General features: G+C 31.8%; 1 protein-coding gene across 1 annotated transcript; it reads left to right on the forward strand.

The window, feature by feature from the left end:
- The first annotated feature begins 2,567 nt into the window (after positions 1 to 2,567).
- Positions 2,568 to 6,807, forward strand: LOC132030422 (non-specific lipid transfer protein GPI-anchored 7-like). The gene is made up of 3 exons (XM_059420045.1): positions 2,568 to 2,953; positions 3,803 to 3,844; positions 6,539 to 6,807. The coding sequence occupies exons 1-3, from the start codon at positions 2,656 to 2,658 to the stop codon at positions 6,625 to 6,627; spliced, it is 429 nt and encodes a 142-aa protein (XP_059276028.1). The 5' UTR covers positions 2,568 to 2,655; the 3' UTR covers positions 6,628 to 6,807.
- Positions 6,808 to 15,863: the final 9,056 nt, after the last annotated feature.

Here is a 15,863-nt window from a genome sequence, read left to right on the forward strand (position 1 = left end):
TAAATATTTTAGTTTTATAACTTCTTTAGCGGTTTTTGTGTCCAATTTAAATTGTTATTTCTTTTTTCCCGAATTTCTCTTCTTTAAATATTCTCTAAGCGTACCTTTATCATTTTCTGGACTTATTATCATTATTTAAATGTTCTTTTTTTTTTTTTTTGCAATTGTCTCTCTTCACGTGGACCTCACCTTAATTTTTTTCCTCCTGCTTCTTCACGTGGGCCCCACCTTCAATTTTTTTTTTTAATTAACTATTATAGAAGAGTGGGTGGACGACGATCCAAACCCACTCTTCTATAATAGTAGAAATTTCGAGAGAATACTATTCAAGTTGTTTATGATCCCTAGGCCCCACCTTCAACCTCAAACAATTCGAGTCAACAAGAGAGGTCGCTATTAAGTGAGGTGTGGTGGATAGGATGCTTATGATTAAATAATTTATACTCCTTCCGTCCCATATTAGTTGCCCACGTTACTATAAATATCCATCACAAATATTTATTCATTTACAAAATCAAGATAGAATTAATTAAGTTTTTCTTACTTTGCCCTTAACATTAATTGTTTTTTAAAGTAACCAATATTGATTAGAGATAGGGGTGCTCATGGTTCGGTTTTTATTTAAAAAATAACCAAACCAATTAAGTCGGTTATTCAAATTGTCAAACCAAACTATATCGGTTTTTACTATTCGGTTTTTGTCGGTTTTTTAAAATACATTGTAGTCACTATCTGAAACCAAACTCATCTGAAATAGAAAACTGAATATTGCCACAAAAGCTGGCCACACCTTTACTAGTTATTACCTTTCTAAAAATAAAAACTTGCCACATCTTTACTATGGAAACATGCCAAAGTAGCTAACAGTACTAGTGACTCACTTGTCTATAGATATAATACTCCTCGCCAGAGCTTGCTATAAACATGGAAATATGCCAAAGTAATTTTTTCAAAAGCATGGCCCAAGAGTATAAAAACATAATATAAATTGCAATTTTTTCATAAAAAAATTTAAAATACACACACATATACATACGATATAATTTTTAAAATATGTATATATAAAGTCGGTTTGGTTCGGTTTTTTTCGATTTTTTTAGACTTGAAATCAAAACCGAACCAAACCAAGTATAGTCGGTTTTTAAATTTAAAAACCAAACCAAATAATTGTCAGTTTTTTTTTTCCGGTTTGGTTTGGTTCGGTTTTTCGTGTTTAGCCCTAATTAGAGTGCAATTAATTGGAGAGAGATAAGGGTAATGTAGTAAAAATATACTTTTATTTATGAGTTCTTAAAGGACGTGTAAAAGGGAAAGTGGACAAGTAATATGAGAGGGAGGGAGTATTCTTCATATATATATATATATATATATATATATATATATATACGATAATACTCCCTCCGTCTCATAATATATATATATATATAAGTAACTACTGCAAATGTTAGTTCTTGTTTTCGGCAAAAAAATAAATAAAAGAAATATTTAGTGGTTGTGTTTGGCCATGAAAATCAAATATTTTTCACTGTTTATGGAATTTTGAAGTTGGAGCTGAAGATGAAGTTGTGTTTGGACATAATTTTTAAAATATTCGATTGTTTGAATGTAATGAAAGTGAAAAATATATATATAAAAAGAAAAGTAAAAATAAGATTTAACTATTTTTTAAATTTTGAATTTTCATGACCAAATGCTGATTTTTCAATAAAGTGAAAAAAATTTCTACAAAAAAGCAAAGAACTCTCATGCCCAAAGTAACTAGTACTAGTTCTATCTTATCATATTTTAACTCCTTTACTTTGGTAAAAAGTCTTTAAGAAATATTTCACTTAAATTTATAAAGTAGAGAAATTGTCATAGAAATTTATGTAAACAAATTTTCAAACACGATTTATTTGAGAGAAGTTGAACAAATTGAGTATTTGAAGTTAAAAAAAAAAAAAAAATTGAAAGTTGGGTTTCTGTTGTGTGCTTAGACATGAACTTTAAGAAGTTAAAATTTGCGAGTGAAAATCATTATCTCAAAAGTTTTATTGCTATAAATGTTATCCATTCTGTTCAAATTTATATGTCACATTTTTAACTTTGAGAGGTCAAACTTCTTAATTTTGACTATAAATTTGACATAAAATCTTTAAAATAAAATATACATTTTTAGAACTACAAAAAAAAATACTAGTACAAGTCACACTAATTAATAACTTGAAATATCGTAAAGACATGAAAATATTGCGATAAAAATAATTCGTTTGACTCTCAAGATTCAAATACCATCATGTGAATTAGGAAAAAAAAATATGACAAGGAACCGTTTGGCCGTGAGAAATTTTTCAATTTTTATGATTTTTTTCACTTTATTTGAAAATCATTGTTTCCAAATACAACTTTCATTGTATTCAAACGACCAAATGTTATTTCCAAAAGACTATTAGCAAACGTAATTTCATCTTCAATTCCATTTTAAAATCCCAACTAAAGTGAAAAAATATTTGCTTTTCCTGGCCAAACGCCGGCTTCATATCACAAGTTTTAAAAAATAGTCCAGCCCAAACCACTAATATAAATGTGGCATTTAGTTCCATCAACAACTCTACCACTAAAGGTAACAGAAAACCTTGTCCGTAGGAAGCAAAAAATCAAACCAAACAAAGAAACATGATTTCCTCCAAACACTTGTTTCTGATCACGGTGGCGCTACTATCAGTAACCACCACTCAAGCCCAACAGGCAGAATGTGCTGCAAAGTTAGTACCATGTGCACCTTACCTTAACTCAACCAAACCACCAGCATCTTGTTGTGATCCACTTAGAGAAGCTGTGACTAAAGATCTTGCTTGTCTTTGCAAACTTTATGAAAATCCCGCTTTGTTACCTAGTATGGGTATTAATGTTACTCAAGCTATTGGTCTTCCTAAATACTGTAATATCCCTGGAGATGTTACCGCTTGTAAAGGTACAGTTTTTATCTGTTGAAATATATATTAGAGCAGGTTTCTTCACTTGTTACTAAATTAGTTGACTTTTAGTTCAAACCCCTGATTTTGATTTTGTTTTTGTTTTTGGAAATGAGAAGGACTTGTGATTTGAATTGGGTGTCAATTAGTTGACTTTGATTGAAGCAAAATCTCTACTTCAAATCTGATATTCTTCATTTTTTGTTCTGTCTTTTTTTTGTTTGGTGGAAGGTATAAATTTATCCTCATATAAATTAATATAAGTATAAAGTACATCTCAAACTTAAAAAAAGAATATCCCATCTTATCCTATTAATCCTGAGATTATTTTATCTCATCTCTTGAATGGGATAAATTAGTCCCAAGAGATGGGATAAATTAATCCTGGGATAATTTTGTCTATATACCAAATGACCCCTTAGTGTCGGTTTATAGTTATTACCCTCTTTCCTTTGTATTCCGTCAAAAAGAAATACACCTTTCTACCTGTAATATAATAATTTTACTTTAAATTTAACTTTTTACCCTTGTAGCCAAACAAATTTTTTTGGTTTATTTTAGACCACAAGTTTTAATTTTTTTTTTTTTTTAATTTCGTGTTCAGTCAAGCACCTCCTGAGGGAGTATCTCATAAAGTCATCCTTCTTTTTGGTTACATAACAAAAAAGTGACTTTCTATTAGATAATAACTATTAATTGAGTGATGTTTGAGAAATCAACTTGGAAAAATAATTTTGGGAAATGGACAAAATTTTCTTTGAAAAATAATTGGGGCTTAACTATTTTTGTTGTAGCTGTCATTTTGGATTTAGCATTAATTTTTATTTTATTTTTGTTTTTGTCTGCAGCGGCTTCTCCAAGTTCAGGTTCTCCTTCAAAGACAACACCAGGTAACTGAGATTGTATTGCTCATTGTTTCCACTGAATTATTTTTGTTAATTATTGGACCTTTTTTGGTAAAAAAATGTAAATATTACCATTAACATAAAAAACATTACACCTAAAGAGCATCTAACCCTATTAACCACCTTCCAGGAAGGGTGTTAATAGCACTAAGCCTCCAACAAACCATCTAATTACAAGAAAAAATTTTGAATCAATGTCCTGCAGCTGCTGGGCTTTCTTGAATACCTCACTGTATCTAGTCTAGTTACAAAATCCTGTTTTATTTGTGTGATCACTGCTTCTGTATTCACAGGTGTTCCCCTATAGAGTTTCCAGTTCCTAGTCTTCCATATATTATATATCATTGCACCCCAAAGTGCTGCTATAACTTCCTTGTAGAATTGCCTCCATTTCTTCCTTCTGATCCTTGCTATCACCTGTTTTGCATCCCCAACTGGCATCTGCACTCCAGTCCATTGTTTCATAACATCGAATATTTGTTTAGTCCACCTACACTAAGCAAATATATGCATTTGTGTCTCTCTGGCCTGTTCATCACATCATAAACAGTCCAAATTGTTTACTGGAATTTGCAGCCTCACTTTTGTTAGTAATCTCCCTTTAACAGCAAGCCAAGCAATAAACCTATGCTTCGGTTGTAAGATTCTGCTCCAAATCAGCTCAGCCCCTCTCAATCTTCTCTGATCTCCCAACATTTGTGTATAGCTTGCTGATATAGAGTAGTTCCCATTTGATTTCAGTCTGTATATCCCTTGTTGTGAGTACCAGTTCTTCATGTCTACTTTTAAAGCATTTAGTTTCCTCCAGTACCAACTACTGTCCTGTGGAGGTAGACCGTAGATGATCCCATATATTATCATTATTCCTCATATACACACCATGTACCCATCTGTCCTGTGGATTAGTCCTCCAACTTTCTTTGGCACGCACACACTATCCCAAGCCACAAGTGCTATCTTCCTTTTTTCCTCTGTAGTGCCCCACAAATACTCTCTGCACTTTTTGTCCACATCTTTGATCACACTTTGGGGTAGAATAAATACTGATCCCCAAAAACTATGAATTGAGAACAACACTGAGATAATAATCTGCAACCTACCTGCATAGGATAATTGCTTTGAATATACCTGAGTGATTCTGTGGGTGATTTTCTCTGTAAGTTGGTGGCACTTTATTTTGCTCCACTTTTTTGATGAGAGTGGAAGACCAAGATATCTTATAGGAAGAGAGCCAAGAGTGAATCCTGTTTCCTGCAACAATTGGACCTTGTTCCTTTAAATTTACTGAATTGTGATCCATAGGTGCTTGTACTTATGTTTATTTGCTCCACTATGGTATATCTGATAAAGACGTTGACAATTTAAGTTTATTTCTGCTTTTATGGGCCAACCTTTGTTATATTTAAGTTAAAGCAAGATTACAAATTCAAAGGTTGACTTGATATAGTTGTTCTTGTTCAATAACTCAGAGCCCCCAATTTTGAAACTTTACAGCAAAGTTGTATACCTTGACTTGTTCCAACTATTAAATAAGTTTTCAGTTTACACGGAGTGACTTATCGTATAAGATCTTTGAACTGAGACAAAACATAATATTGTGTACCTTTTGCACAACGAGAATGTGAGTAGATTGTGATGTACCGTAAATTTGTGGTGCGACAAGAATGTTTATGTTGGACTTATTGATGCACTCAACATGTTTTGTTAATTCTGTGCTGAAATGAGATTTTCTCGGATGTGAAATTTAATATCAGAGACATAAAGCTTTTTAGAATTGTCTCTCTTCATTTGCAACTTAGAGGCTTAGAGGAGAAAAGAAACACAAAATAGTGAATGATGTCTGGTGAGAAATTAAATTCATACAAATAAGTGTTCTGTTGTTTTTTCTTTCAAAGTTCCCGTTCTTCCTGTTTTAATCAAGTTTCTCTACAGTTGCAAAATACTTTTACATTTTGTCCCCGGACACAATCGTTAATTGATTTTAGGAGTACTTAGCTGAAGTCTGTCCTATTTCTTAGCGGTGCTCAATTAAATCTTAGATCTCCGGCCAAAACTTTTGACCTTTGAGAGCTTGATTTGAGGGAGTCAAGCTGTATCATAAAAGAACGAGTTGAAATGGAAATAAAGTCATTTGTGGTGGAAATGAAACTGTTCTGATTTCACCTGATTATTAAGGGAGCTATGCTTCTCAATCTTTAGAAGCTTGTTCTTCTTATCCAATAAGCCACTGGTATTACACAGCAGTTTATCGTGGATGTGGCTTTTCAGCTTTCCGCATAGCTATGGATTAAGTTTTTAAAGTCTTTTCTATGCCCTACCCACGGGTCGCATTGTCTTTCTAGAGTAAGTTTCTTTTTCTTCTGTTTTCCACCTCTTGAATCATGCTAATTGAATGTTTTTCTACGGCTGGGAAAGAAAAGAAGAATGGGTATAGAGATCACAATAAATTTACAAGTAATGTCTGGAAGGTACCCTGTCTAGGCACTTCTAGTCACTGAACTGGACAGGAGGGTTAGCCAAATGGAGCACGGAAGTGTCTATGTCTAAATTATATGCATCCATCTCTTTCCTCATTTAGAATTAATCTCCTAGTCAAATGTAGATTCAAGATGGCATTAATTTGCATTGCATTCTTGCTCACAATATTGTCCTCATGATGAATTTTTTACATGGCACCAGCTGCAAAAGAAAAAAGTGGAGTGAGCAGGGTCGCATGGACTGGAATGTCAAGCTTACTCGTGCTCTTTGCTTCTTTCGTGCTTGCTTAGTTAAGTGCTAGGGAAATGTTGATGAATTTCTTTACTTCAGTATCGTTTAGGGAGTTGGCAGATTGCATTTCATGAATTTATCACTTGTATTCTGTGAAGTTTGCATTGTATTTTATGCTGAGATGAACTAAATTGATGTATGAGTTGGAGGAGATATTTTAATGTTTCACGATTTGCATACTTTGTGTTTGTATGTTCTTGGTGTATTCGTGGGGTTTTATTAAGCGAAATGTGGCAGGTTTTTATTAATATTAGAAAGGGCCTTTTCTTTTCTAGTCATATTATTCTTGGCACTAGACAGCAAGAACATGTAAACACAAAATTTACCAAAGAAAGATTTAACATCATGAGCTATTATTACTCTTTGAAAGCCTCATCTATGCATCTTTGTTTTAATCGTGCAGGGGAGGAACTAGAGTTCTAACTACTAGTTTGGCAGAACTAAATAGCTTTGGCCAGGCCAAATTTTGTATTTTTTGTTAAGAAATCTGCTTACCAGAACCTGCTAAGCTGCATTTTCTAGACATTAAAATTCATAAACTCAAAATTCTGAATCCGGCTCTAAACTCTTGTAGGTCGTCCCTAACACAAAAGTCATAGATAGCCCGCTAAACTTTGCCACATTTTCCTCTGAGGTATCTAAATCGAGGGTTGTATTTATTGGATACCTAAATCAGTCCAAATTCGATTCCATTGGGTACCTTTTGGCTACGTGGCGCAGCAATTAGGTCCATTTTTTATTGGGCGCGTGGACAACTCTTTTTTTCCTTCAATTTTTTTTTCTTGATTAAAATTTTACCTCTTTTAAATAAAATTTAATAGATAAATAAATAAAAAAACTAACCCACCTGCCCCCCTCCCCCCACCCCCCCACCACCGAACATACGTACGACCCCACCCCACCCCTTCCCTTTCGCCCGCTCCACTGTACGTTCTCCTCTTCTTCTTCCTTTTTTTTTTTTTTTTCTCTTCTTCTTCATTATAACACTTCATTTCTTTTAATTATTTATATAAAATTAATTTGTCAATTGGATGTTATTTCTTACCACTATTTTCTTTGTCCTTTTTGGATCTGAAAAGTAGCAATACCATCTTATTCACCGGAAAAAATAGGGATTCATCATTACTATGACTTTTTTTTTTTTTTTTTAATCTCACCTTTCATTGGTTAACTTATATTTAGCAAGAACTTTAAAGGTTGGTGGGTCTTGTAAAGACATTGATAGACCTAAATAAGAGAAGAAAAGGGAAATAAATTATTGCGGGGGGGGGGGGGGGGGGGGGGTTGTATAATTTATTTTTTAATTATTATGATAGACCCCCACCGCCACGTGTCATGTTTTCATTTGACAAAGTTGCCACTCTCCTAATTTTGCTGATTATTGTGAAAAAGGTATCCAATGAGATTGAATTTGGACTGGTTTAGGTACCCAATAGGTACAACTCTCGGTTTAGGTATCCCAGAGGAAAATGCGGCAAAGTTTAGGGGGCTATCTATCACTTTTGCCTTCTTAATAAGAGTTTCGTAATGCTTCTCACCGGGTTGTCATGCTTCAGATGCCTTTATCAATTGTGAGAGAACAGGCAAATTTCACCATGAAAATAACAAGCCGGTTAAGATTTTCTTTGAATTTGAAGTTCTTTCCTGGAAATAGTAATAGTTGGTTAAACTCATAAACTTGCTATATCTGTTGGTTTATTATGTCTAATATGTGCAATGCACCTTATGGTGCTTCAACTAATATGTATCCAGTATTTAAAGGAAAAATAGAAGTGTCTTAGTCAGCATGTATACCTTAAAATTCTATTAAACGTGAGAGATATTATTTGGAAATGTTATATCTGTTCTCTTAGAGTACATTTTAAGAAAGAAAGCCAGCCCTTTTAGTGTTTTGAATCATTCTTCTTTGTTTTCGTATATCTTAGGTTTTCAGTAAGGAGAACACCGAGCAAAGTTTTGGAAAAACACCCGTTCAAAACTAAGGCTCAGTCTTTGCTCCGTAAAACCTTTTCTATTTTTAAATAATGATAGGAAAATGATCATTATCAGTAAGTTAATTTTTATTATTACTTAAAATTATATTTGATACATCACTCTCTTGGGATGCTTTGTCTACAAGACTGTCATTTACTTAAAATTATATTTGATGTTTGCATTACCCTTGTGAAAATATTAAATATTCAATCCGAATAATGAGTAGCAACTAAATATCCATGTTATCCCAAGTTCTTCACGAAAATTCGTAACCATTTTATATAATTTTAACTCTTTTTTTTTTTTCCTACTATTCTTGTTCAATCTAACTCTGAATTTTGAGTAACTAATTAATCTCTCGTTCAGATGTTAGCAAGCTTGATATTATGTGAATTACCCAGGTGAATGAGAGAGAGGGCCGAATCGGGTGACTATTCCGCCCTGGAAAATCTAGGATTTAGAAAAATAAGAATAATAAAATAGCAAGGTTAATAAATGATAATAAACCCCTAATAGAAGGGCAACTGGTTCTGATATGAACCTTTTCAATTTCTTAGAGAAAAAAAAATCAAAGAATATGAAAATGTCAGCAACTAACCAATAAAAATATAACACCAAACAACTACTCCCTTCATTCCTTTTTAAGTGATTTTTGGTCTTTTTAGTTTACTTTGAAAACAAGTGATTTTGTAAAAACTCAAGAAGCTATTTTTTTTTTTTTTTTTTACATCTAATAAGTGTTGAACAAATTTATAGAAAGTCTTTTAGAACTTCTTTACATTTCTTATGCATATGTTAAAGGTTCTTTCGTAAAATAACCATCTTAATTAATGCTATTGAGTGACATTTTTAATGGGTGTGCCAAACCCTTTAAAAATCACTTAAAGAAAATGGAGGGAATAATGATTACTCACTCACTCGGTTAACTTTTACTTTTCCACTGTATTAAAAATAAATTTTCACTTTTACTTGTCCACTTTAGCATATATTAAGAGAAAAATATTTTTTTTAAAAGTTTTTTCGCTTAACATTAACTACTCATTCCCCAAATACATTATGAAATGTTAATAGTCAATTTTAGCTATGGTTGACTTTAATTGAAACATTGAAGTGCTTCAATTGAGCTAAAACTAGATTGAATAACAATTAGTAACTTTTAATTTAATTGAAACAATTTTTTTTTAAAAAGGACAAAATGGATGAAACAAGCAATCAACACTATGATTAACTATAATTTAAACATTGAATTACTTCAACTAGATCTTATATAAGATTGAGTAAAAAAAAATTACTAAGTTTTGATTCCATTCAATATTGTGCCAGTTTGTGCCAAAACGAGCTGTGTCATTTAGCATTATAGTTATTTTTTTTTATCTTGTTGAAGCTTTCGAGAAAAAGTTAGTATGTGGTATTTTGTAGGATATTTAACCATATGAAGTAGAATTAGAGGCTAATTACAATAACAAATATATAATTTTTTTTATGAATTATACGGTAAAATGACAGATTTACCCTTGATCATCCCACTTCATCATCTTTCTATATATTAATAATAAAGATGATATCAGAGCTGTTTATTACTGCTCACCCCCAAAATAAAAGTAAATTGTTCAGCGAAAAGAATCCGTCATCACCGCGCATTACACCAGAAGGTAAACATGAATTGCATCCATTAAGGAGAGTGATAATAAGAAAAGGTGAAAAAAGCAATGCATGGACTTCATATTCCAATTTCTTATGTTATTTAATGAGAATACAAAAGCCCTACCTGATTTGGAAGTTCTAAATTATAATAATTTCAGTATTTACAAAGAAAGATGACACCTAAACCTACAAAGATTTTCGAAACCTAAAAATGTGATTTTGCACAGTTCTTTTAAGCTTCTAAACCTAAAAATGTGGTCTTCTTTTACGAATATGGTATATGTTACATACACAAAATAAGAAAAAATTCAATGCATAAAATTAATATATCAAATAATAAGAAAAAAATTAATACATAAAACTTAGTTAATTTTGAAGTACAAAATATCAAGGCACTAATTAAAGTCTTAAATATTAAAGAAATAGTAAAAAGAATACAATTGAGAAAGAATGATTGAGCAATTAGTTATTGACCACAAAAAAAGAAGGAACATCATATTTTCTAATGCAAAATAGATACTCGATATTCGATAACATAATAAATTTCTTTTACAATCTTCGCTAAAACTGCATGAACACAAAAGCATTTGTGCACCGGTTTTCTTCTAGTGTAATTCAACATATTATATTGGCAAAAGACATAATTTCGGTTGTAAATTGTTGCGGCGTGGGAGTTGGGGTGTGTGGGGGCTATCACTTGATTAAATTTTGTTTTTGTTTTAGGCTCATCGTCTACCAGTGAACACCTTTATCGTCAAACACACGACTTTCTTTGAATTTCACATAAGTATATCATAGTATCGTATATAGTAAATAAAAAAGACGTTCACATTTTTATTAATGAGGCATGTTTATAGTTTTACAAAGGAAAAAGTGAAACAAATTGACTTTGGAAAGGTCTACTTTCAGAGAAAACCACACAAGCTAAGCTAGCTGTTTCTACATTCTTTTAAATATTCTTATTTTGTGTTGCTGATAAATTGGTATTTTACCAATTTATCTCTTATTTAATCTTAGAATTTTGCTATGTTTAATTGATTAAGTAGTGCATTTAATGCCGTTTACTTCTATTTTACAGGTTTATGTGATTTACAAGTGATCGGGAGAGATAACAAGTGAAAGCAAGTCAAAAGAGGCCAAATTGAAGAAAACGGAAAAAGTGGCTGAAAATGCAATTTCGGGTCAGGTTTACAAAAACTGAAAGTTAGGGGCTGTTTTTGTCATTTTTTAATGGGGGAATATTGGGAGCTATAAGAGCATGACTTGGGAGAAAATATCATCATCTTTGGCCATTCAACACAAGTTTTGGAGACTAGGGTTCCTACACCACACTTGGGGATTGAAGATTTGAAAAGAAATTTCTTAACCGTTTACTCATTTCTTCAATTCCTTGCTATGTATTGAATATCTAAGTGTGTACTTGAACCTTGTTTATGGAAGTATACATTGTTAAAATTTGGATTGATACTCTTGTTTTGCTTATGTATTGAATGATTTTTATTTCCATTGAAGTGGGTCTTTGTTATTTTAATTAATCTTGTTCTTTAATATTTCTTAAGGAATTAGCTAACCCTAAGACCCGCCCATTTACTTCGATTTGAGCTCGAGAGAGGAAGATTGAGGTTGGGAAAGATTAATTAACAAGAATTTGGGGTTTTAAAACCCATCTAATAACTTGAGCTATAGATAGGAAAGTTACTTGAGATTATATTGATTGTGCTTAATATCACACTCTAAGGCTTGAGAAAGCTTAGAGTGAAATTCATTAATTTGGTTGAGAGACTTTCGATGAGATTTTAGAGATCATTATCTAATTAGCATAAACTCACTCTTAGTTGTAAAATCGTGAAATACATTGGATAGTTACTTGAGAGTAAATTCCCCTGTATTCATGCTTGTGGCCATTGATCATTTTACTTGCTTTCTAGTTAGTTTTATCTTTTTTTAGTTGTTAAATCAAAAATCAAAATATTGAAGAAAAAGTGTTTGACTTAGCGTAGAAAGTGATAATTCCTTACTTGTTTAAATCGCCTAGCATATTGTTCCCTGTGGGATCGACCCCGACTTATAGTTAGGTAAATTATATTGCGACGATCGTGTACACTTTCTCTTTGAGGAGTGGATTTGGACGTCATCAGTTACATCGATCAACAACAAAGTAATATTGGGATTCCGAATTTGGGATTTTAATACATAAAATAAATTTTGCAACACTTCAAAAGAATAAGATGATAGACAAACAAGCTGTAATTAATTATTTAGTGAAAGTGCATTCCAAAAGAAAAAAAAAGGCTTTGAGATTAGCAATAAACTGAAATTATAGATTTAAGAAAGTTGTTAAATAAGCACAAGACATAACATATTAACATAGCATAAGATTTAAGATACACCTCGCTTTTACTAAAGTTTATTTTTAAAATAGCTGATAGATTATAGTCAGTTGAAGACAAGTGCAACAAACTCAAATATATCTTACATGTTTTTTCCATGTAAATGAAAAAAATATATATATATATATATATATATATATATATATATATATATATATATATATATATATATATATATATTCCAAAGTTTGCTTCAATTCAGCATCTAATTAAACCTACACAAGACAACATTATGCTTCTCATTAGATATATATGTATATTACAAGAAAAAGAAATATTATTGAAACAAGAACTCTAAAATCAATTGTTGTTGCCCGCGGACACCTGCTTGACGCACCATCAGGAATGTGTGTGTGTCTATATATATATTCCAAAGTTTGCTTCAATTCAAAGCATCTAATTAAACCTACACAAGACGACATTATGCTTCTCATTAGATATATATGTATATTACAAGAAAAATAAATATTATTGAAACAAGAACTCTTACATCAATTGTTGTTGCTATCGGACACCCGCTTGACGCACCATCAGGAATGTTCCTAGACTACTGCATACCAAAACTTCAGTTAGAGATATGTTACAAAGCGGATACAAACAAAACTGAAGTTTTCTAAAAAATGATTTAACTTATATATACAGGTAGTGTAAATAAATTTGTACTTTCTGCAATTTCATATGTTGTATGTGTGTTACTTACCTTAGTATTTTTTAGATTTACTAATTCTACTTAATGTAGGCAGTTCTGCAGTTACATACACATAATTATCTTTTAGGTGTCATAATAATGTAAGAATTCTTCACGTGATGTTACTGTATCGGGAGTTAGACTCTCATATCTCGTTTGGTTATAAGGATAAGAGATAACAATTAAGGGATATAATGTGGGACTACTTTATTCTATGTTTGGTTGAAAATTTTATTTCAAAATAAGCAATTGAGATTGTTTATACTACTTTATCCTAAGTTGTTTATGAGCACATCTCAAATCTATACCAAAAAAAAAAAAAAAAAAAAAAAAAAAAAACCAACAACAACAACAGAGAATTGGTGAGTAGTATGAAGCAACGCCAAGTGATAACATGGATAGATTGGAAGATCAGTAAAAGTCTCCCTTTCCGCTGCCCCATGTTGTACCAAACACGATAAAAGAAAAAGATAAAACAATTAATAATATTAAAGTACTTTTATCTTATTCGTCTATCAATTTTTTTTTGTTCCTGCTAATTAGTCGCTTTTTGGTTGATATTATTTATTTTGTTAAGTTCAAGAATCTAGTTCATGTTAAAAGTAATTGATCTAAGTTCTTAAAATATTTGTCATGATTTATTTCAATTATTATCAAGATATTTTCGTACGTGCCAACTTTTGGCACTGTATATCACATATTAGTAAAAAACAAGATGAGAAATTGAAAAAACCGATAAAAACTAAATCTATGAAAAATCGACTTAATGGTTTGGTCTGATTTCAGTATTTGAAAAATCAAACTAATTGGTCAGGTTTTTTTTTTTAAGGGAAAATTCGATCCAAATCGAATCGTGAACATCCCTGCCTTCAGCATCCAGTGTAAGATCAAGTTGTTTTCCTCAAACTTATGATTTGCAAGGAATGGAGTACCGCAAGCAAAAAATTTCTTCAATTCTGCAGGAAGATGTAGCTAAGTACTATAGCTGGAAACATTCCATCTTTAAACTAAGTCAAGTCTCACAAATCGCTTTCCAAAATAAAATCTCACTCCTCAAAAGGAACGTAATTCATAGTACTCCCAAGTATTTTGGCCACTAACGACAATTCTTTACATTTTCTGGCCATTTCGAACCTTATCGCATCGACATTCTCCTCCCGCCAATAGTATTGTCCAGAATTGCCCTTTGCTTCATCAAATTCCAACCGTCCTTGTCAGGTAAAAGCGACAGGAGGTATGGGTCTGAATCAACAACATTCAACACAATTCTAGTTCGCATAATAATAATAACCTTAATACCTTTGGAACCAAATTTTAAAGGTGTCGTAAGACTTTTCAATCGTTGTACTTCTCACTCCACATGTAATCTAACATAAGCAAAAACCTTTACCCCTAAGCAATTCTTGAAGTTTTGATTGAAGTGGATCCAAGCCTATGAGCGTGCAACTTCTCTTAGTGGCTGACTCTTTTTTTTTTTTTTTTGACCCATCCAAAATATCAGAATCATATCTCATACTCCATTTTTACTGCAAAATATTATAATAAAAATTCACAAAAATTAAAACGAAGGATATGAGTGAAGTAGATCCGTGAAATAAAGAAGGAAAATATACTCAATAGTCAATACATAGGAGTCGTCCAAAATATCAGAATCATATCTCAAAAAGCTACTCTGAAAATTTAAACCTTACCAATCATCTTAAGCATTGTGGGGCGGTACAGCTCCCGCCGGCACCTCCTCCTCTTCCTTAAGCATCTCAGGATAAATCAAAACCAGCATTTCCCATAAGTGTTTCAGCTACATCAACACCATCTAACTTCGTTATGCATTATTACTTACGTTGAATTCCTTCCTTTTTAAAAAAAATTATATAATTCGGAAAAGAAAATATAGAAACATAACATATTTAAGTTGTTTCAATAATCAAGTGTTCTTGTTATTCACTCTCTTCAGTAAATTACGAACTTTGTCTACATTTTTATTATAAGAGTATGAAACTCCAAATGATATGTTGTATGAATAAACATATGTTTCCCTTTACGGACTATCAATGACGGTAACAAATTTTTGATAACGATAAAGTAGTTAAAATGACAGAAGAAAACATAAATCGACAACATCATTTGTAAGAAACTATCAAGTGAGATACAAATACAAACGAAATTCATCATATTGAATTAATTTAGTGCGTCAATGTGTTTGTTGGTTAACGTGATACACACGCGCAGCGCACCTATGTTAAAACTAATAATAACCTAATTATGAAAAAGAAGTTGATCTTCGTAAAAATGGAGAACTAATAAACGGAGGAGAAACATGTTATAACTAACAGTGAAGGGGTGAAGCTGAAACTATGGGACCCACAAGGAGTCATATTAAGGAGCAGTTTAGACATGATTTGAATCATGATATGAAATCAATGATTTGCAATTATGATAATTTGAAGTTGAAGTTTTGTTTGGACATGCAATTTAAATTTCTTTAGTTGTGTTTTTTCTCATAGAGATAAAAACCCTACAAGTTGTGAAAGCTATCAAA

This window comes from Lycium ferocissimum, chromosome 9 (assembly GCF_029784015.1).
Source record: "Lycium ferocissimum isolate CSIRO_LF1 chromosome 9, AGI_CSIRO_Lferr_CH_V1, whole genome shotgun sequence".
In the NCBI taxonomy this organism is placed as follows: domain Eukaryota; kingdom Viridiplantae; phylum Streptophyta; class Magnoliopsida; order Solanales; family Solanaceae; genus Lycium; species Lycium ferocissimum.